This window comes from Falco biarmicus, chromosome Z (assembly GCF_023638135.1).
Source record: "Falco biarmicus isolate bFalBia1 chromosome Z, bFalBia1.pri, whole genome shotgun sequence".
Taxonomy (NCBI): domain Eukaryota; kingdom Metazoa; phylum Chordata; class Aves; order Falconiformes; family Falconidae; genus Falco; species Falco biarmicus.
In genome coordinates this window covers 37480522-37505072 of record NC_079311.1, presented here as the reverse complement: position 1 = coordinate 37505072, position 24551 = coordinate 37480522, and the positions used below count along the sequence as shown (strand labels likewise).

The 24551-nt window shown below is 38.4% G+C and overlaps 1 protein-coding gene across 1 annotated transcript; it reads right to left on the bottom strand.

Moving 5' to 3' along the window:
• Positions 1 to 2808: 2808 nt before the first annotated feature.
• Positions 2809 to 22717, bottom strand: DIRAS2 (DIRAS family GTPase 2). The gene is made up of 2 exons (XM_056325758.1): positions 22458 to 22717; positions 2809 to 6709 (listed from the first exon to the last, which is right to left on the bottom strand). The coding sequence occupies exon 2, from the start codon at positions 6674 to 6676 to the stop codon at positions 6077 to 6079; it is 600 nt and encodes a 199-aa protein (XP_056181733.1). The 5' UTR covers positions 6677 to 6709; positions 22458 to 22717; the 3' UTR covers positions 2809 to 6076.
• Between the last annotated feature and the right edge of the window lie 1834 nt (positions 22718 to 24551).

Here is a 24551-nt window from a genome sequence, read left to right as displayed (position 1 = left end):
CCTCATTTATTTATTTATTCATTTATTTATTATATTTATTCCTAAATATTACCACTGAAATGACACATATTCATACTCTTGCCATATTCAGACAGGCCACTGAACGTAATCCCACCTCTTTCTTCTAACACAGTCCTTCACCGTTTGTCGGTATGTGAACATGCTTTTCACACAACCATACATGATGGGATTATTACTTGGACATGTAAAGGTGCTTCTATAAAACTACCTTGCTCTCCCTTGCTGCTATGTTAGACTTGATTGTCCCAGTCATTTTTCATTTCATTGTAAAAGACAAGCCTTGATCGATATGAGGTTTGTAGGAGGAAAGGACCTGGTGTTCATGCTACAGAGTGGGCATGACTGTAGAGGTCATCTCCTTTCTTTGAGGAGAACACCTACCTCTTTCCAAGTGGTGAGAAAGCAGACTCACCTTTCTCCTCCCTGCCGCCCACTTCTCAGCTAACGGCTTAGTCATTACCTGCTTTTAAATGATGCTTTCCATAGGCACCTATCTGCTTAATCCAAGGAAGGGCTGCATAGCATTATTGAACATCCACCAGCAGTTTCTGCTTTTGAAGAACTGAGGCCTCTCTGTGCTAAAGAGGAAAGAACAGAGACCCAAAATTCTGTGGCTAAAGAGTGTATTCTCCTACACAAGCATATAAATTAGCCATCCAGTGTGGAGTTGCTTTTATAAGGAGTTACAGGTTCAACTAGATCACTAAGTAAGCAGCAATTGCCCTCCTTGTGTAATCTACTGCTTTAAGTAACAGCCCTATTTATTACTGCAGCTCAGTGTGACCCTGAATATTGATTTTCCCTTTGAAAATACATTTAGGAGTCCTCCCTGATCTCAAAATTTCCTAAGAAATAGTGAGTTCATGTAAAATCTTCTGACGTTCCCATCTCCAACACACCTGCAGGCACACACACACACACACACACACACGCACGCGCGCACACACACACACGCGCGCACGAACCTTGACTAAATTACTGAATAGGCTGACAGCCTGGTTTTAAGGACTGAGCTGACAGCAACAGAAACTGATTTGAATAGGGAAGTACCAGAGGCAAAGGATCTTTGCAACAGCATTGAGCAAAAGCTGCTGTAAAGCAGATATATGTTAGAGTGATTGGCACCTCAGTGTTCTCCCCATCTCTTTCTGAAAGCTAATGAAAAATGATCATCCTCCTCTTTTATACAGGGGAAAAAGTATTTACTCTTTATGCAAAACCACCACTTCTTCTGTATTTCCTACTTTTTCTACTGAAGTGGATACAAATACAAAGGCAGCTTCCATGTGACAGACACTGTCATCCACAGCTTTCAGAGCACCAGAATAGAGATGCTCATTTAGGACTCATTGTGGGCTATTTCTTGGCATCTCAATGAGGAATAAATACATCTGTCTGAATATTAAATGCTCCTTTGTGCTTCAGTTACCTTATGATTTTCAATAGGTCCACTACGAGTCATTACAAAAAGTAGTGCTCAACCAAGGCAAACTTTATGAAACAGAAGAGTGTTAATGTTTTTCTAAACCTCATATTCCTCCTGTTAATACAGAGAAGAACCTGTGTCCTTCACAAGGAGCACCCAGGTACATATTTTCAAAAGTGTTCAGGCTCTGCTTGCTCTCCCTTTCTTCGCAGTTTTAGTGGAGTTGGACTTTAGACACCAACTACATGAAATAAACCTGTGGATTAATTAGGAAATGTGCACAGAGGGTGGGTGCACAGAACTGGAACTACATGTGGTAAGTATGTATTCACAACTTTGTATGAGGTTATATGTCAACAATGAAAATATTTTCTAGTGGGAAACAGGAGTAGTAACCAATGAAAAAAAATTTGGAGCAGACAAATTTTGTAATGCTTGTGGTGTTTCTGTGGAATATGTTATAATAAAAATAATATCATAAAATAATTACTGACTATACTATGCAAACCCTAGGACACTGACTTGACACATCCACCAATCCACAGTAGCTTGTGTCAGAATCAGGACAAGCATAGTAAATGATAGTGTATTAGAAGGAAAAAAAATATTAATAAGAATTACTAGGAATCCTGGGGTGTCTTTTAGTAAAAATGAAAAGATTTCTGGACTGCTGTGTCCAATTACTTCACAGGGATAAGAAATTTCATTCAGTGCTCAGTATTTCATCACTGGCTCAAATGCCTACCAATGTGCCTATGTATTCAAGCTTGTTTGTTGGTCCCTCTTATTACTTATGTACAGAAATGTTTATTTAACTGAATAACTGTTACCACAACTTCTGAATTGCAAGAAGTGTTGAAGTATTACATTTGACATTTTTTTTACAACAGCTGATAATATAATATGCAGTAGCAGGAAATCTTGCAAAAAATAAAAACAACAGTAATTTAGTAGCAATTAGGACAATTGCAAGATCCATATAGTAAGTTTCAATTTTGCACAAGCACCAAGTTTTATCTGTTGTTATTTTAAAGTAAATAATAAAATACAAACTAGCTTCCAGAACTATTTTGCTTTTTGATGACTAAAAGTAACACCCACTGATAACCTGTTTTATGAAGGTAGATTGCTTTGAAGGTGTAGATGTTTGCCCCAGTATAATAAAAGAGAGGTAAATGGTAGATAATACTGCTCCAGTTCTCTCAGGACTTGTCAGGTGTCTGATTTGTATAGCAGAAGACTTTAGGACACTGCCTAACATGTAAGAATATATTTTGATTTAAAGATTTGCCTTTACAAGTTTTAAAAAATACATACTTAATATACTTGTGAAACAAACATAATGCAGTCATCAACAAAGCTTCTTCCAAAGTTGTGATTCCATTTAAAACTTTATTTTGTATGTTCAGAACATCACCAGAAACATAGAAACTTGTAGGCACAAATGACTCCATATCCAGAGTTTTTGAATAAAATATTTTCTATTGAAATTGCAACAACACATTTTTATGATAACTATATAACTTAATATTTCATATATACATATAAAAGTCATGCATTGTAAAGAGTCATTTTTTCTAGAACATGATTCCTAGGTGCTAAAATTCTCTGTAGATCTTACAGGTTTTAAACATGTCATATTTTTTCTGTACATATTAAAGAGTTAATTATACTGATATCACATTCCCAAATAAAACAGAAAATGTAGTAAAGCTGTGTATTTTCTTTATTTACCTTACAGTTTTTTTCCCTGTATTAAAAAAAAATAAATCATATAAGTAATAGCAAAACAAATGTTTAAACCAGCTCACAAGTATGTAAGATATGTAAAATCTAGTAGTATAAACTAGGATGACAATGCAAGGGTATAAAATATGTTCTATTTCAAGTCTACGGTCCATGAGTAATATTGCTTCTGTACTGGCCTTGCTTTGACACATGCAAGTCCATGAAATAATTCATGTCTTACTATGTACCAGACTTGGAATCAACCAGGAATGAAAGGAAATGGTCCTCAAGCTTACCGACTGGCAGCTTGTTTTATTTCCACCTGTGAAATACAATTACCCTTTTCTTGCTATGAGGCACATCCAAAAAAAAAATCCAAGGCTGAATTTCAGCCCTGAAATTCAGATCCCCTATATTCTATTTCTGCAAGATTCTTTACTATGTAAATAATTCCTCCAGTTAAACTAATAATTTTAAAAGGATCTTTGTCCTTACATGGCCCTTTTTTCTCTGAGTTTCTATCATTATTACATTCTGGCCACTTAGCCATGTGATATGCATTATGACCTTTGGCACCGGAGTGTTAGCATTTGTGGGAGAACTCTGTACTGCTGACTTCTGTAAGTGACCCACACTACTCCTTAAGTGTGATCATTCTTTTGATTTTCCAGTTTCGTTAGTGGAATCCAGTGTTGTGAAGATGAATATCATCAGCCATTTGCTTACAAGCAGAGTAGATGTGTAAACATTTTTAAAAGTCTTATTAAGTGTAGTGCTTTTACATGTTTTGCATTCCTGATCTGGAAATACCATTTGATGTATTGACAGCCTGACAAGGAATAGATGCACTTAGCTGTATAAACCATACCAGGTCTCTTTATGTATTTTAGAACCTGTTTAAGAATTTGGAGAAACAGTCTGACCAAACACAGAGCAAGCATTGAACTGGGACTGAGGAGATCTGCTTTTGTTCTTGGGTTTGCCACTACCGTGCTGGGTACCTGTGTGCAGTTGCTTCCTCTTTTGGTGCCTCAATTTCACCACCTGAGAAGTTAAGATTGATTTTAATGGTGCCAGAGTTTCTTCTGAGTGAATGACAGAAGTTGTGCTCCTTTCCAGACACTGCTAATAGCCGTTCTTGCTCAAAGAACTGTATACTATCACTCTACCTGTGAAATATGTGTACTTCTGTTTGAAAGGTGGAATGTAAGCAAGCAGTAACTCTGAGAGCAACAGGGTAACAATTTTTAATGTAAATACTGCATTTGAACAGCTCCTAGAAAATATTTATAATGCAACAGCATGCATACTAATAATACTAGTACTTGACTGCATTTTCTCATAGTATGATTTTGGCATAAGCATTTATGAAAAATATGATAGTTTGTTTTTATGATTGCAAAGCAGTTCCTAAGGTGCAAATTGTAGCTTATACAATTTTGATGAGTCCTTTTAAAAAGTATGTGCTTCTTTTATCTTAGATGGCCTTTGTTACCAGTAGGATACATACTTTACTCATTAACAGTAGTTTTTAAAAAGCTTTGGAGAGAGATCCAGAAAAGCTCACATTTTGTACACTTTTTCCCCTTCCAAAGGTTTTGAGAAAGGCAGTTTCCCATGACAGAGTGGTTTAAACCAGTTTTTTTTTCTGTTCTGAACTTTGCATTGCATTGCAACACAGTACTGACTGCAACTGTTAATATGCCAAATCCTGTAGTACCAATTCCAGCAAATCTCCCACAGACTTTTGTGGGCCCTAATTCCAGATATAGGATTTGGTTCTCTAAATAGTCACAGCAGTTCAAATCAGGAGTTTAAATGGTAAATATAAAACCCTTCAGACAATATAAAGGCAATAGATCTAATAGTGCATGAATGCAAAACCACTCTAGTTGGAATATAGTGGAATTTCACTCAGATAATCTGGTAATTTGAATGAAAACTTTGTATACTACACCAATCCCTCTCCAAGGGTACCACCAGTTCAGTAACATTCCATTCATTCACTAATCACACCACGTGTTCATTTAACCACGAGCAGCATTTGAACTGAGCCTTACCCATAGAAGCTTTTGTATGGGACTCCCCAGCCAGTTCTCCCTGGGAAAGGTTTCTGTTTCTGCATGTACACCATTTTTATACAATCTCACATTCTCCACTGGCAAACATCTGCTCTTCTGAAATATAGTCGGGCCAGAAGCACAGGTCACTCTTGAAGTGGTGGGTCCAGAAAAGGACATGATCTCCATCTCCTACAGGGGCTGTTTTTACGTCATTCTTCAGTTCAAACACCACATCATACTAGAAAGAAATCTTATTCTGGGGGTGGGGTTAAAGAGAATATCTGTTTCTTTTGACTGTGCTACCCCCATCTTTCCTTTTAGTGTGAATCTGTTCATTTATTTGTCAGATCCGAGACTATCTTATGCACACTGCTTCACCAGCAGTAATGACAATTGCACAGACTTGTTTGTCCACAGCATTCTTAAAGGGCGTGATAACACCACTCAGCATGCATTTATGTGTTCTAGGTTTCTTCATGGCCATTTCTTTGTTTTAGTTCTAATGTTATACATCGCCTTCTCTTGTAGTTATATGCAAATCTAAATAATATGAAGTTGATTTTCCAGATCTTTCACATTATCTTAGGGATGAAACTTCTTTTCTTCTGTAAATTACAATTAGATACCCTAGCCTTTCTTTTACTTTTTCTGACAGCTAGAGTACATGATATTTTAATTGTTGTTTTTTTTCACAGTAACTCACTTTCTCATTTTCCAAATGTTTCTTTTAAAACAGATACTAATGAATAGGGTCTTGCATGGTTGTTTGCTGTCTATAGGTTTTACATGGGCATTGTCACACAGGTGAGACTGCATGACTACTTCTGAAAATGCAGTTTCACATCACCACACATTTGCCTTTCAGCTTCTCTTTCCTTTTCTGCTGCTTGCTTTTTTTGCCATCAATTTGTAAACTCACGGTCCTGCGTTTCTCCAGGTTTAGCAATTCTTGGAATAACTCTTTCACGTTGTGGTTCAGCTTGGCAGAGGTCTCCATGAAAGCACATTTCCACTTCTTAGCCATGGCTTCTCCTTCACTGGTGTCTACCTCTCTATTTTGGTTCTCATCATTTTTGTTGCCCACCAGCATTATTGGAATGCTTTCCACATCTCCTTTAATCTGACAGATTTGTTCGTAGATTGGTTTGAGCTCCTCCAAGGACTGTCGGCTGGTGATAGAGTAAACCAAAATGAAAGCATGTCCTTTAGAAATGGAAAGGCGTTGCATGGCTGGAAATTGATGGCTCCCTGTAGTGTCAGTTATCTGCAAAGTGCATATGCTTTTATCACAGCTGATCACCTGCCGATAGGTGTCTTCAATGGTAGGGATGTAACTCTCTCTGAAAGTGCCTTTCACAAATCTCAAGACCAAAGAACTTTTGCCCACTCCTCCAGCTCCAAACACAACAACCCTGTAATCATTGCTTTGCTCAGGCATGCTTCTTGGTTTGTCTGTTGCTCAGCTAAAGATCTAGGAAAGAGAATGACAAAACCAACAAAAGAGACATTAATACAGACATATGTGGAGAATGCACTTTGTGATATCTCTCCCAAGAAAAGAAATGAATGTGATATAAGTCATCACAAGTTGTAATAATTTAAGAAGACTTGCAGCAGGTTACAGAATGGGTTATTTCAATAGTAAATTTCTATCGATCATTATTATTATGAATTTTATATTAATGTTATTATGAATAAATATTAAATTGAAATAGGTTATTTCAATAGTAAATTTAGGATATGCAATGTTACCTGCACTGGTAGCAAAGCACTGTCTTCATCACTGTATGATTTATCTTAAATTAACATTGTGAGTTTCAGTATTCTTCCTACTGGACTAATATCCCCAGAAATAAAAAGCTGCATCTGGGAAATGGTATACCAGCAAGACCAAGGCCAGAACAAATTGTAGAAACTGAAATACTCTTCTGTCTCTAAAACAAGTCTCCTCAAATCATTGTTGAAACACACCGATATACACATGCATGACAGTCAATTACTCAAAGCATGCCACGTCTTCAGTAGTTAGGGAATTTATCTCTACTACAACTGGAGAACACTCCTGAGGGACATCTAAGATGTGTTTGTAGCTTATTCAGCAATAGCACTAAGTGTACTTTGTTTCTAACTCTTTGAGAACACGCACCCCCAATTCAGCATGTTTTTCCACTTGCATTTCAGGTCAAAGAGTTCATTTTGGTAAACTGAAATTGTTCATGTTGTCTGCCTTTTCATTCTAATCTTTATTTCACAGCAGATTATATGTGACTGGAGACATGCTACACTTGTCAGAAAGGCTGTGCAGGTGTCTTCACAATATTTTTAAGTGGCTTATGTTGTCAAGGTTGGCAAATGCATATGTCAAAGGTCACAAAACTGTGATCCCTGAAGTCAGTTCCCCTTGACAAAACCAGTCTGTAATCTGTAGGACCACAAATAATTGTCATCATTATTAATAATGGAAATAGTAAAGCTTTCACAGGGCTGCAAGCTGTAGTCATTTTGGAATTCATTGAAATAAATGTGAAGATGAATTTGTCCTCGCATCAGTAGGAGTTCATTAGGTACACAGCACATACGAGTCTCTTTATATTTAGTGATATTTAAGCAAATAAAGACTAAAAAATTAAACCCTGGAAGTTGAAACAGGTCTAGGATGTTGTTACTTTTCAAACCGAAGCTAGATACAGAAAAAAATATGTGTGGAACAAACTGCGAAATTTGCTGCACCTGTATTTGCCCTTAGGAAAATGGGCTGATTTAATAGGGAACCTTGTCCAAGTGCTCTAATGGTCCAAGGTAATTGAATTTGTCTGTTGCACTGTTTCCTGAGTAGCAGCTAATGCAGAACAACCCAAAGGTATTTCTTACTGAATAAAGAAAGCCTTCAAGCTATTTCTTCATTGCAGCAGGAAGAGTGATTGCATTGTGGGGCAAGATTTTAAGTTACCCTTAACCTGTTTAGCACAGGGAGAATAGGATTGGTGCTGTAGAGGTATGGATGTGAGTGGAGCCCCCATGACCTTATCCCAGTTGCCAGCCCACACTGAATTTTGTGCTTTTGCATCTTTGATGCTGTTGCAGCCTGTGCCAGTTAGATTAAAGCTATGTCTGCCCATGCTGCACTAATGTCTTCATTTTTCTGTTCAAGCATACCCTGATTTTGTTATCCTTCTTGTCCAGGGCATCCTATTCTGTCCTAATTCTAACGTCTGAAAGCTGAAAACATCTGTCTTTACATAATGTGTTGAATGAAGGAGTTGCACTTCCTCATCTGCCACACCATAGGCAGAATAATCAGGGCAACTGGGGATGCTGATCCTCAGGCAAAGTGGAGACGCTGTCACAGCTCTGCCTGCCCAGATGGGCTTCAGGCAGAAGGCAGCTTCACCCCTTCCTTCTCTCCTATGCTGCAGTCACTGTCACTTTCAGAGACCTGTTTAAATATAGGAAAGATTGATAAATAAAAGTGTTCATCCTGAGGCACTGAAGCAAAAGTTTTTCTCTCTGACAGCAGAATTCAAAGAATGGAAAGAAGGGTAGTCTCAGAGAACACTGGTATATGTGTTTATGTAAGAGGGAAAATCCTCTGAGGAACAAGGAAAATGGATGACCAGCTCATGCTGTTGAGAAAATAAGCAAAACCAAAGTAGCTAGCAAGAAATGAGAACAGAGGAAGCTAGCAGGACAATTTTCCACTGAGAATAAACCTGTATGTGCGAGCTGTAAGCACGCAAATTCAGAACAGTTGTAGGACTGCATGTTGTGGGTGACTGCATAGGATGAGCTACGATAAGAATTATAGTTTAATAATTTTTGTGAGCAAAAAGGCAAGAGAGAAAATCATAGCTATTTCACCTCAGAAGCAGCTTAAGTGTTGCACAATCAGGTAATATGTAGTCTGGGAAGTATGACATGGTGAGAAAAAATGCACTATGAAAATCAGTGAAATACAGAGTAGAGAAATAATTTTTTTAAAGCTATCTGACTGTAATCCTGCTATATTAAACTTCATGCTTTAAGCATACTCAGAAATCTCCAAGAAACTGCCATATATAGTTGCTCAAATGTTAGAACAAATTGAAATGTGGCACTTAATGGTGTGAAGTATTAAGCATCTGAAAAGCTTCTAAGGGAACCTGAAATGGCATGGTAGCTAATCTTCAAATACATAATAAATTGTTGCAAAGAGGGATAGTGTGCACCAGTAGTGGAAAAAAGGTGGAAATAATGGGCTTAGGTTGTAGAATAGATTCACATTAGACAACAGGAAAACTTTGTAGTGGTAAGAAGAGCACAACTGTTGCTGAGGGAGATTTTGCAGAGTGGCTATAGAAATGACCACAGAATCACAGGATAATTCAGGCTGGAAGGTCTCTGGTCACTGCTGGTCACAGCAGGGTCAGCCATGAGACTAGAGAGTTGTTCTGTCCTGTCAGAGTCTGAAAACTTCCAGTATTTCCCACAGCTTCTCTGGGCAACCTGCTCCACTGCTGAATTACCCTCAGCGTGATTTTCCCTCCCTTATATCTAATCCGAACTATTTGTGTTGCAGCTCATGCCTGTCACCCCTCCTCCTCCCAGTGCCCATTGCTGTGAAGGGTTCAACTTCACCTTCCCGACGGCTTCCCGCAGGCGCGGAGGGGCTGCCCGGTGCCCCCCCGGGCGGTGCCTGCCCCCGGGCGGCCCGGCCCCAGCCCCCAGCCCCCAGCCCCCAGCCCGCACGGCGCCTCGGGCCCGCAGGGGAGCTCGCTCCGGGCCGCCGGCCGTGTCCCCTGCCGGGGGCGCCGCAACAGACACTGCGCGGCTGCTGCCTCCGAGCGCTGCGCGGGGGCGGGTTATCGCCCCCCGACCCACCGCCCGGGGCACGGCGGGCCCGCACTGCCGCCGGGGCCGTGCCCGTGTGGTCCCCACCACGGCCCCAGGGCCTTCCCGCGGAGCTGCTCCCCAGCCTGTGCTGCTGCGGGGGAGCAGCAGCCTCAGTCGCTATTTGGTCTGTCCCACATGCAGGTCTGTTAGTCCTACGGATCCTCCGTTTTACCAAGATTAAAAACTCAGATTATTTTAATTTTTGTCCTGCTCAAAGCAAAAAACGCAATAAGCTCAGACAAGGCTTTCAGATCACACCAGGGAAAGGCTTCCCTAGTTTTTACCGTGCGCTTACATTCTCTGTGTGCGTCTGGTCAGAGATCCTCCTGCAGTGAAAACCATTCTGTGTGGCTGTGCTGCACAGGCACCCAACCTAATGCATTTCATACCGCCCTATGAGTGCATTGGGTTTTCTTTGTCTTAAAATATATTAACTAAAACGCACAACAGGACAAAGCAAAGTAGTACATTGTTTCATCAGTGTTCAGTATTCTGGCCAGTGCAGATAAGGGAAAATTAACTTGAGAGAAGTTTGACTTTTCAGATGTACAGTATCCTCCCTGATTCATACCTTGAGAACCTCTCTGTTTCATAATCTACACATAGAGAACAGCAGTTGCATTTTACACTTTAAAGCTGACTTATTCTGGAGTTTATGCCTAATAAATCCTCATTTGCTGCCTTTGTTACTTCATGGACTACATCAGTGAAAAAAATTGCTATCATCCTGTGACACATTACTTTAACAAAACTATGCTCACTTAAAAAGGCGAAGCACATTTTATAACTTACATCCACACCCTTCATTATTTGTTGGTTGCAAAGTTCAGCAAGTTAGTGAGTCTCCATATACCTCTGCTGATTTACCTCTGTTTTCTGCAGATGCTCCACTTGTGCGAGGCTTGAGTTGCTCTAGCTCAGCTGCTGTGACTGAGGCCAACGGGGCTATTCTCTGGGATAAAAGGCTGCTTCCAGTTCAAACTCAACTACAGACCTTTATGCTGTTCCTTTCTTAGCTGTTTCTGACATGCCAGGTAAAGAACTGAAGAGCTGTTCTGACAGGAGGATACAGTTCAAGGACTGAGTCATTTTGATACACAATCGGTTATTTTGTTATATAGTGATAACAAAAAGAGGTATTTAAAAATGTTTAAACAAACTACCTTGCACTACGGATTATAGACTTGATAGCTGAAACTCTTCATGTTTTTTGGGTGACTAATTACATGTGGGTGTGTTAGCATTTACTAAATTGATGTCACTGATCCTGTATTTAGCCACTGGATCTCCATAGTTATCACTTATCTTTAATAATGGACTAACTTTTCTATCAATTTTATTTATGACCTGATTCTTATGTTTGTATTTAAGCCACGAATAACACATATAATAGAAGGCAAAATGTTGAGAGAGGCTGAAAAATAACTTGTGAAAATTAATCTCCTTGAATACTTACCCTTAGAGTAATATGAGATGAGAATCTCCTAGCTGGTGAGCCCATCCAGTTTGTACTTGAAAGCTTGTATAGAAAAAAAATTGCCCACTCTCCAGTGTTTCCACAGTTTTGTTTTGTTGCAAAAGGATTTAACCACATTTGTATTGTTAGACTTCCATGAAATGTCACAGGTTGCACATTTCTTTGAAATTTTTTGGCTAGGTGGTATTTTTTAGGGTAGTATACATTTTAGAAAACAACCTGATACTACGTGTGCTGTCTGGAATCAGAGGCTTTGATTGCATCTTCACTGATCCAGTTCTTGAGGTTTTAAGATATCCTACTGACATGTCAGTCTGATGTGCAATACAGCAATTGTCAGATACTATGTATTGATTTCCTGAAAGCTCTCTTTCCTCAAGTAAGATCATCTCATATCAGTTACTGATTTTGGGGTTTTTTTTAAGTGTTTAAGGAGATGTCTCTGTTTATATTGTCATTGTTATGATGGAAATCCAATAATTTACATGCAATGCATTTAGTTCAAAAGCTTGCATCAATTTAAACTAAAAATCCATCAGGCTTCCAGTGATGAGACCATCATGCAAAGACACAAAGTGCAAGGTGAAGAATAATACCAAATGTAGATATACATGAGATGGATTTCAGCATGTTTGTAAGGTTAATGGGCATTTCACCACACCAAATGTGAAAAAAAGCACACATTACTAATACACAGGAGGGAAAAAGAGCTCTGCAAGTTTTTACTTGTCCATTACGTATATAAACAGGCATTTCTTGGGGAGTATTTTCACCATATTTGCCAATGATCTTGGACTTAAAGAGTGGGGATTTTCTTACTTCTAGTGTCTTCAACTTTTACTACAAAATGCTCTTTTTCATTATTTTTTCTTTTTCTTTGCTTGGTTTGCTTTGGTCTTTTCAAATCGATGGAAATTTGGATGTGTTTGAAGACAAAATGGTAACAGTTAAAACAGCTTTTTCTTGCAACATGAGGTTCTAATCCATGTGGAAAGCATATTTTTATTCTCATGCTGAACAAAGTGTTCTTTGAAAGTCTGCTTCTCAACAATCAGCTAGTGTAAATTGTGACTTCCTCACTGAGTAAAAGCTGTAGCACTTTTGATTGATGTCAGCTCTGGCTTTTATACAGGTGTTGTTCTTGCCACGTTTGTTAATAAAGAAGAATATTTTCACACTGTTAGTGCCTGTGTCATTGATATTTGAGCAAAGCCTTGGCCAGATATAAGCATCTATTCAAAATACCTTCTCTTTTTGCTTTACATGTTTACATAAAATGGGAGGACAACTGGCCAAGTCATATTAACATAAGTCGCTATGCATGGATTGACAATACTAATGATGATAATTAAAATTAATGCATTTAGACTAAAACCACTTCCTGCATTTGCTTTGCCATTTCAAAGTTACAGCTTGGTAAGTTACTGCAACATCATGCCTTTTTTTCTAAATGTTTATCTATGTATTGGTGACTTCCTTGCACTTGAATTTAAGTCTGTGATCTTTGTGTTAGTAGATACTATTCAGACATCATTGGATAACAAATATTAGGCTAAATATTATTTATTCCTGATTGTTCTAACTTTTTAGATACCTTAACAAGGCAAAAATATAGAGAGGTGTGTCAGATATTTCAGGTCATACCTTCTCCCTATGAAAAAACCTGGTGGAAGTCTTGAAATGCAAAGAAGTCTTTCACAAAACAGTGTGATGTGGGATTTGAAGGCAGCAATTTACTATATTTTGCTCAAGGTATTTATGCAGTGCCAGAGAACATTAAGCCGTTTGACCTAAGATTTCTCTGGGCTTTTTCACTGTCTTCAGTGCAGTTTGAACAAAGTGTCTTATTTTATTCTTAAAAAGAATTCTTTGCCTACAGCTGTTCCAACTAATGATGACTCTCCGAGAAGCATCTCATTGCTTTAGGAAAGGTGATTATGCTGCTGCTGCTGAAATGTTGGTAATTGGTTAAATTAGTTGCCTCCAGAAACTTCTTAGACTCTAGCACCAGTTTTGCTGTTATTTCATAGTAATAGCTTGGGTTTTCCATTAGTCTAAAAGCTCATGATAGAAGTCCCTCTAAACATAATTTTATGCAATTGGTCTCTGAATCTTGCCCAGTGTTAACATTTTTTTCAATTAATGCTGGAGGATGGTGAAGAATGGCGTTTCAAAATAACGGCAATGCTGCATGATCAGTGAAGATTAAATCCACTTCAAGATTTCCAGCACTGAATGTCCAAGCGCTAACATACTGGTTTACTGAAAGAAAGCTGTCTTAGTGCTGTGTAAAGTAGTTACCGTAAAAAGGAAGTTGGGCACTGTTTGTGTGACCTGTAGGTTCAGCAAACACAGTTCAGCAAAGTCCTTAAGAAAATGCTTAAATGGTGTACATTCTTGTCATGTTTTTTTTGGGGGTTGGTTTTTTTTTTTACCTTGGGCTTAACTGTAGTATAATTGAACACTGTAAAGTCTTCATATATAGCATTCATGTGATATAAAGGCTGTTTACGGTGGACAAAAGATTGAGAAAATCAGTGATTTTGGGCAGGTCAGTGTAGGTGCAGCAGCTAGAAGTGGCATGGAAATGTTCCAATATAACAGGTCTTATTGACCAAACAGCATTCAGCTATTGGACGTTGAAAGCAGTGTAATGATCTAACTTCAAGATCTGTGTAGAAGTTACCGAGTGTGGCCAAAAAAAGATGTGAAAGAACACGAGGTTTTTGGAGTTCCAGATTTATTTTCAGAGTCAATACAAAACTGGATGACATAAAAGGCCATGGCAAAAAAGAAGAGTTTTTCTCAACTATACTTTGAGAGAAAAGCAATGTTAACTTAGTATTTTGTACCATCAGCCAGAAGAAAGCAGACCAGATTAAGTTAGAGACAAAATGGCATCTTCCGTGGAAGTAAAGAGTTGAGTGCTTTCCTCTGACACACTGTCCTTGTTATAATATTTACTTGTTCATGTGAAAGTAAAAGATAAAATCAGACACTCTTCTTATTCAACATATGCATAGGAAGCAAAAATTCAAACTACAAATTCAGTTTGGCTTGACGGAAACAGTTTCTCGTTTAGAGTTAGACTTTCTACAACATTTGAACTGTTTCAATTTGCATAGAAAATTCATCATTTAGAATTTTCTAACTGACATGAAAGCAGTGGCTCAGTCTGTACAAAACTTGATAGGGCTGAGACAAAGTAGAAAGATAAACAGCCCTGCATGACCAGAATGTCAGCAGACAAAGTATGTCCTTCAGGAGACCTAGTATAGCCTAGGTGATTGTAATATTTACTTTCAAATATTTAAAAAAGAAAAAGGGAAGAAAAATAAAAATGGCTCCACTTTTTCAATGTTGGCTAAAGTGTTTCTTCCATTTTGGGACAGATTCTTCACTACATTACAAATGCATATGCTACACTACAGATACAATCTAAGTATTAAGTCAGGATATCAATTTTGGAAAGTTTTTTCAGAGAGGTTCTCTGAAAGGTTTTACAGATTCCCTTCATACTGCTGGCCTAACACAGAAGAGTAATAGAGAGGACAGGATCCTTTCAAAATAATTTTTCACAGTTTTTTTCTGTATTTAAAGAAGTGAAATATTGTCCTAAACATCTCCATGTAAAGAAGGTAGAATCCAGCCCCTGCAGTGTTCTGTGATCACAGATGTTGTGCTCTGCTTTAGAAAATTTTTATATTTTCATCACACTGAAGTTGAAAACCTTCTTGACGAAACAATACCTTTTCAAAATTGTTTGAAGCCCTATGAATTATTATATCAAATGGATCCCTTGGTAAAACAAAACCCCCAAATACATAACTGTCAGTAAGAAAATATTTACTGGCTCTTGGGCTAAGATATGGCCAGCAAGGATAATGGCAGGAATAGTTTTACGAGGCAAGAAAGAATGGGAAAAAAAGGGACAAGAACTAGATGAGTTTTCTACAGGGGCAATAGGTAGCATGGGTTTCTGAAACTAAGTTTAACCAAAGTGGCATTTCTTGTTGAAGGCAGGACTGCTGATGGAAGAATGAACAATGCAGAAGGGTCTATTGGTTCCATTTTCTGCTAAGCATTCATGTACAGAAAATTCAAAAGGTGCTGGACCTGATCCAACAAAGATCTTTAAAATCAGGAATACACTTTAATGATTTGGTCTACTGTTGTCCAAGAGCTTTCAGAACTAAACCCTGAGTAACAGGTATGTACTAATGAACCATTACCATAAAACAAGATTCAGCATCATTGAACACACCAAGTGAAAAAACATTCCTTTCATGCAGAAACAGCAATAACATGCTAAGTTTACCCAGGGTGAACAGGTGTCCTACTGATTGCCACTTTTTATTTAGTGAATTGGCTAATCTTAAAATTAGGAAAAGGAGAGTTTAATGACTTTGGTTCCTGTTTAAACTCAGGTTTTACCTTAGGTATGTTAGATACTTCATTGACTTAAACAGAACTACTCTTATCTACTCAAGCATTTTGGTAAACCAGTATCTTAATCTTTCAAGTGCTTACAGTCAAAACTCAGTGACAAATAACTCAGAAGCCTTTGTGGATGTGTAGTTAGGTATTCATGAATTCACACACAGAAATAAAAATGTCAAGATAACAGCACTGTATTCAACTCTCCCTGGGACTGATTTTTTTGAGTTTTTTTCCCAGCTTAACAGACCCAACACTGTAGGTTTTGTTCAGTTTTCAATAGATTTAATCTACCTGAGTAAAGATAGAAAGATCAACTTAAAACATTTTATGTCCACCTTTCAACATGTAGGACACTATGCCATGGGGTAGAGCAGTAGGGTTATTAACTGGAATTTGTCACTCACATAAAGGCGGGATCAGAGACTCAGTCTGACCTTTCAGCCCCTCATTTTTTAATAGCAGGCTAATCTACTTTTGGCAGCTAGCTATAACTTTACATACTGTAGTGAATTTCTGCTTCTCCAGATGTCCACTAGCCAAAATAGGTGACTTTTTATTGGGCATCTTATGGAAAAAAGTTGTGGCTTTTAAGTTTTCCTGACTAGAGAAAGTTAGAACATATAAACCACTAAAAAAACCCCCAATACACCAGCCACCAAACCAAGAAGGAAAATATCCCAAATAATCATTTGACCGTAGAGGCTTTGGATGTGAAATTCCATATACTGGGAGATTCATGATAAAAATCCAAGCATAAGCAACAAGCTAGTTTCATATAAATGTGTGTCTTTACACAGAAAAGCCATACATCCATGGAAGACTGCTTCCGTTCAGCAGAGGAAATTGTACAAAGAGCAGTGGCCCTTTTGCCTTTCCACTGTAGACCTCAATTCTTTAATGTCAGTTTCAGACTATTTGCACAAATCTTCTATAGAAGCAGAATTATTAAAGGTTAAGGGCTTCTGACATATAATTATAACTTCTATAATTATCTTTCCTTGTTGGGCTGGAAAGGATAGCTTGGTTGTTATCCTGACTACTGAAACAGGCCTGATACTCTTCCACAGCCCAAATAACACCCCTTTCAAAATGATGTGGCTTATACTGAGAATATCAGTATTTGTCTTCTTGTCCTAGTTGCGCGAGGTAAGCCCTCCAAAAACCCTACCAGCCAATATAATACATTTTGCAACTGGTTTGTTGGGCAATAACTTGTGAATAAGTTAATGTAGCAGGTTTCAGGATCCAGAAGGAACTCTGACAAGTAATTAAGTAATGTAATCTCCTTGTTGATATGCTTCCAAGCACTACTAAGAAGCCTGTGTTTACACTGAAAATTTTCTGCAAATCAGAAAAGGTTGAAAACCAGCAATTAAAGTATAACTGTGGGTATGATACAGGAATGACAACTTTCTGATAGGAGTTTCTACCTCTTTACAAGAAGCTATTTGCTGTCTATGATGTGCAATTTATCATAACCTGGTTTGGGGAAATGTATATATTTTTTCTTTTTACTTTAAAGTGTATTTTCTTTAAAATTTAATTCGCAAATCTACATTGCAAGACTTCCACAAAACTGAATACTTACCGGGTTTTTTAAAATTATTTTTAATGAGAAAAACAATTTCGTACTAATTTTCATCACTGCCCTGGCTTTCAGTACTTTCTATTACGAAAAAAGAAGGCTTAGCCTTCAGAGTAGTTTATTCACAATTCATGTTTCTTTTCCTTGTAGACAAAATTATGAAAACTATATTCTAAAGATTAAAAAATAATTTCCCAGTAACACATGGTAGCATTTTAATGTTTGAGTGAACAAATTGGGAAAACGCTAATGTTTTTGAGTTGGGTTTACAGCAATAATTTACCAGTTGATGGTAGCTCTTATTTGATTATTTAAATTACTAACTTTTCAGAACAGATAAAAATTTCCCTAGATTTTCAGGGAAGAATATAAAAATAAATAAATAAAAGGAAGTCTCCTTTTCTTAGCTTCACATTAAGTCAGAACTACTGGACATTTTGGGAAGAAAATATTTGCAGTCCAGGAATGGATTTGCTTTTTCATAGAAGTGCTTTACAACATACCTACTTTAAATGCAGATACTAAATGGCTGACATAACTTCATTGACATTTATTCAGATTCAACTAAAACCAATTCCATTACCTTCAGTGAGGGTGAGGGTGATTGCATTTTGCTGCCATAGCGTACTGCAGCCCTGCACAGTCAGAGAAATCAGAGACTGATTTTCATCACCAATACAGAAGTCTAACATTTAACTCAAATTTGTTTGCTTGACAGGTGGTGCTCCTGACCTTGGTGTGAGTGGAAAAACCTGTCTGTCACAGACTTGACACACCCTTTTTGACATTGCTTTTGCCTTCCTTGGATACTCATTTATACAGTAATCAATATTTTGTGGTTGAAAACAAATCAATATTTGTTTTCTCAAAAAGGCAAAATAAAGAATGTTCTGTTTCAATTCATATGTACAGTTGCATTGTCACTTGGTGGGTCTTTTCTACTGCCTTTCCAGCAGTAAGATAAGTTAATGCACATTTTAACTTTAGTGCAACAAAAAAGAATGCAGTGAAAATACTTGTTCATTGATACTTAGCAACCTTTGTTTGGGTGCAGAATAAAACAGAAACATATGAAAAAAATTTCCAATATTTTTTTTTCCTAGTACACTTAAGGAAATTGTTACTTTAAAAGGGAACGTAATATTGCTAACAGTTTGTATGCATGTTTCACAAAAATGCCATTTTTCTTCCTTTATGTAATACTGAGAATTGCTCAATTAGGCCTAGTAATACAAAGTATAAATGGGAAAGTTAAAAACTATTTTGAATCAGCCCTATATACCAAACCAAATGTACTGCAATGAATACTGTTTTATTTAAGTCTACAAATGGCCTGGTACTCACGTGGCTTGCGGGAGCTGGAACATTCGAATGCAGTTTATTATATATTACATAATAGTTACTGAGATTTACTGCAATCCAATGTAGTATACAAATCAAAAACATAAAAAAACAAGAGAAGGATCAGATTATAAAAAGAAAGAAGTAGAGGAAAAGAGAATATGGAATTGAATGTGGTCATTCTGCAGGAACATCTTTGAACCAGAATACTGTTTATTGTGCGTTTTTAAAATAAGCTAAGTTTGAGGTAATTACACACACTCAGTCACAATGGAAGTGTGAGTTTTTGCTTTTTCACACATGATGCTTGGATCTTGTCCTGGTTTTGGCTGGGGCAGATTTAATTTTCTTCCTAGTAGTGAATACAGTGCTGTATTTTGGATTTAGTATGAGAATAAAGTAGATAACACACTGATGTTTTAGATGTCGCTAAGTCGTGCTTAATCTAAATCAGGGGCTTTATTGTTTCCCATGCTCTGCCAGTGAGCAGGTGCACCAGCAGCCGGGAGGGAGCAGAGCCAGGACAGCTGACCTGAACTAGCCAAAGGGATGTTCCATACCATAGAATGTCATGCTCAGTATATAAACTGCAGTGACCTGGCCAGGAGGGGCTGATCACTGCCTAAGGACTGGCTGGGCATTGATCGGCAAGTGGTGAGAAACTGTATTGTCCATCACTTGTTTTTCTTGGGTTTTATTTCTTTCTCTCTTTTTGTTATCTCCCTTCTCATTACTATTATTATTACTATTATTATCACTATTATTATTGTTATTTCTATTATTATTTCTTTTATTATTATTATTATTTCATTAAACTGTTCTTACCTCAACCCATGGGGTTTAGATTTTTCCAGTTCTCCTCCCCATCCCATTGTGGCGGGGTGGGGGGCAGTGGAGTAGGGTGCGTAAGTGAACAGCTATGTGGTATCTAGTTGCTGCTGGGGTTAAGCCATGATAGACAGGTGTGTTGGTTAGCACAAAAGGAAGTTATCAGGTCATCCTGAAAGGAAACTAGAAATAGCACTAGTAACAACTTCAGAAACAGCATTATGAGTTTATATATTATCCACTGGTTTTGTTGGTACTACAGAGACTGCAGTGCTGGTGTAATAAAATCCTGACGACTTGGCCAGAAGGAGCTGTGCTTCTGAACTCCAATCATCTTACAAAGAACTTGCACTGTGAGAAAGGGATGTTATTCAGCTTGATGACCATCACACCTTATTTGTCTGCTGGTGTAAACAACAGTGCAGCACAATGTAGAAAAGAAATAGGCTTTCATTTGTCTCTGGTGTGAGATGTGTGGAAAACTGTGTTTTTAAAGACCTTGACCCACTTGCAAAGAGACTTTTGAATGTAGGCAACTTCCAGTGAAAAGTATGAATGGTGTTTAGTACTGAAAGAAACCTGGATTATCAGATCCAGTTCTTTGCCATTACAGGCAACCATTTCACATAATCCCTTCCACCAAGTTCCAAGTAAAACACATTTAGAACGCTTTCTTTCTATTACCTCAACAAGAAGGTAATTTCAGAACCTTGCTGCTAATTGTTTCAAACTTTGCAGCCTAAGTGTATTCACGGTCTATTTAAACCCATTTGTTCTTCACTATTCCCAGGTGTCATGGTTTAGCCCCAGCTGGTAACTAAGTATCATGCTCGCTGCCTGCCCCCACCCCACGACAAGGGATGGGAAGGAGAATCAGGAAGGGCAATAGAATAATTGAAATAGAATAAAATAAAAACAACAATAATAACAATAGTAATTATAATGAAGAGGAGGGAGAAGGGGAAAAGAACAAAATCCAAAGGGGAGGGAGAAAAGAAACCAAATGATGCACAATACACTTGCTTACCACCCTCTAACAAATGCTCAGCCAGACCCCAAGCAGTGATCAGGAAGCCCCAGACATGTCCTCCCAGTTTATATACTGAACATGACTCTTTGTGGTATGGAGCATCCCTTTGGCTAGTTTGGGTCAGCTGTTCTGGCAGTGTCCACCCCTAGTTCTTGTGCCACTCCAGCCCTCTCACTGGCAGGGCCTAAGAAACTGAAAAGTCCTTGATCTAGTTGAAACATTACCTAGCAACAACTAAAAACATCTGTCATCACCACTATTCTCATATCAAATCCAAAACACAGCACTGCACCAGCTGTTAAAAAGAAAATAACTCTACCCCAGCTGAAACCTGGACACCAGGGATAGAAATAAATAGCTGTAAACTGCAATCATTCCCCCAGTTCCATGGGGCCATTGATTTGCAGCTGTGTATTTGAACCTTTTCCATGTTTAAACAGTTCTTCATGCAAAAGCCTCAGGAATGTGTGCAGTGTGTGAGAGAGCATGAAACCTCAAGGGATACCACATTTCATAGTCCCTGAACAATGGCACAGATGCCATTCTGAGAGAATTGGGCACTACTGCATTTAGTAGGCACGGCAAGACCCTGTGGGGCAGCTCCTGAACATGAGTGAAGTCCCTAAGTCAGAAAAGTAAAAGGGAGGTAGGAGGCAAGGCAAAATAGCCCTCTGATCCAGAATTAATAATTATGAAACCTGCAAACATTCTAGATACCGTAAACTGTAAAGCTTGGCAGAGGTATAACAGAAATTAGTTGCAACATCTTCATTTATATGGAAAGGTATGGGGATGTACATATTACATACCTGTGTGTGTGCATTTATAAACAGGCATATATATATTCATGTATGACTACGTATTCATGAAAACAAGACATTCAGGAAATGCTTTAAAAACAAAATACATCAAATAAGTTGCCCCATTCTGGGCTCACCCAACTGTGACTGAGTGCTGCAGCATATAGAGCATCCCACATTTCACAGGGAAGATAGCAAGAAAGGAAGTATTATCAAATTTAATTCAGTCCCTCACAAATACTGGACAATGGCCTTTCATGATTTATTTTCTTTCTTTCAATTGAAAGAGGCACAATCTACTGCACAAATAAAACATTGCCTGTTTGTCAGTGGGATGCTGCAAAGTTGTATTTGTTTCAAAGAAACGAACACCTGGTCTTATTTTATTCAGACTCAACATTTTTGATTCTTTCATCGTATAAATTAAAATGTAGCCTTCATTTAAAAAAAAATGCATCTCCCCTTAAGCACTGCAGTGGCAGCAGTTTAAACTAGGGCAAAATCCAGCACATTGAGTTTTAATGAAAGACAGTTTTAAAAAAAGGTTATGAAGCCCTTACTAGCATCCCAGCACACAGAAAAATGATGTTTAACTGGTCAGTATGCATATGACCAACCTCTGGCTTCTTGTCAGCCCCAGCTTACAGCATGCCATGTTCTCTACCTAAGATACATGCTTAGATCAAATATCGCAGTCATAACTCACACAAAACTCTACTGACTTCAGCGGAAATTTTGCCTGAGTGAGGACTGTGGATTTTGGCCAAAGGCGATAAAGACCTCTACTCTCAATGCAAAGCTATTTTTATTTTACAAGACAATGCAGAAAAACAATGGAAAAAATTTTACCTGTGTAGGAACAGAAAGCTCCAAATGCTCCTCAGTTTCTGCCTGTCATTGCACCGGCTGTTCACCCCCTCTGCTCTGGGTTTCCTCCACCAAAAAGGAGTCCCTGTCTTAATCAAGGGGCTGCAGCTCTTTCGCCTGCTGCTTTCCCTTGTGCTGCTCCTCTCCTACTGACTCCCCAGTGCCTGGGCCGTGGCTAATGCTCCTGTTGGCTTGATTGCAGCCTCTCTCTTTCTGCTTTTACAGATGGACTGACTCCAGCATCTGCTGGTGCTACTGCCTAAATGGCAACGGCAAAGCTCATCCAGGCTTTTAACTGCCACCTACTGAGTAATTGTGGAATATATATGAATATATATATAAAAGTATATGTATATAGGCTGTAATTTTGTGGCTTTCTCAACAAATGTAGTAGATTTTTGCAGTTAGTCTTTAAGCCCTCCAAATATCCTGCAGTTTGTCATTTAAAGTTGTAGTTTACGTTACTCTGTGTCCATAACTCTCTCTTTCTTTCAGCACCTAAACATGGAACAAGCCTGTTCCCTTAACTTTAAAAAGATTACAAAGCCTTTGGTGAGGCTAATGCCTAGTGGGCATAAGCCAGCATAGCCCTATACAAATCAATGGAGCTGTGCTGATTTATACTAGCTGAGAAATTCATCCTTTAGGTCTAATATTTATTTGCAGAAATATAGTAGATATCCAATATGAAAAAAAAAAAACAACCCAGATAGCTTTTGTCCAACACACCCCCTCAGAATTTCACCCACCTGAAACTGAAAGAAGGATGGGCTGACCAGCTAGCTCCCAACAGTTGGCATGATGTGACAAATTCCACTCTCTGTAAGGGATGTGTTTGTTTTCCTTGTTTTTAAGAAAGACTCATTCATCGTGTTAATGCTTTTGCCAAATGCAGAAATGAAAAGGGTTCTCCACTCCATTTGTGTCTTACAGAAGTATAAGTGTATTAGGATACAAAATGACCTGGTCAATACTCCCTGAGGCAGTTATTCGCGCTACTGTGCACTTCTGGTACAGATCAATTCTGACCCCTGTTTTTACAGGCTTCCAGGCAGCCAGCTGTAGATCAAAGCATGTGCCTCTCTGCTCCACAGGCCTGCTCCTACAGCCTGGCAGCAAACCCCTGCCTTTGCTTTTGTCACCACTTCTCAGCAATATCTTAATCCCATGTGCTTGGAGAATTGGTTAATTAATATCCTGAAACCAAAAAGTCAAGGTATTATAATTACTGCAACACAGCAAAGCTTAGCCTGTAAAGTTTATAATACTGCCCAGGAATTTAGCTTGTGCTTTTACCTGGTAGTGCCCCATGGTATTCTGACTGCAAAATTCAGTCTTACTCAAGTAGTCTACAAAGTGCTTCTGTAGTTACAAACAGTGTGGCTCCTCAGTAGTTTTGAGACATAACAGATCTCAGCCCACAGTGAGTGTGTGCTTACTGGGAATGTGCTTTTAATTTTCCTTAGAAATAGTAGAACTACCTGATGAGCTTTAGAGTAATGATTTGCCACTGCTTTTGCTCACTCAGTTTACATTACAAGTCTGGGAGACTTTAGTTCTTGAACCCTATTCCAGCAGAAGGGATGTTAGAACTTTTATAAACATAGCTTTTCAAAACCCTGATTCTTTCCAAAACTGAATTTACTTCAATTACAAGTATCAATATACCTACCCTGTTGTAGTTTTTTCCTTACCTGTCCCAAGAACTGAAATCTTTCATTTACAGGTCACAGATATATACCTGCACTGACAAACACAAGGTCTAGTTCTATAGTTTCAGCCCGGGCTCTCTCCCATTGAAATCATCGTGAGAATTTTCTGAGCAGAAGCGCAGTACTGGATCGTCACACTATAATACACTGTAGAGGATACTGGTATGGGATTTTCCTTACTACTTCTGCTCAGAACCGGTATGGCAGTTCCTACCGTCAGCAATGGTTCTGTACAGCTACTGCTTTCAGAGGGGTTGTTCAGGTGCTCCAGAGAAGGCAGACTTCCAAAATCCCAGGCATGCCTCACCCCATCATAAATACAGATTATTCACACATGGTCCTGCCAGTGGATCCCACAGACCTA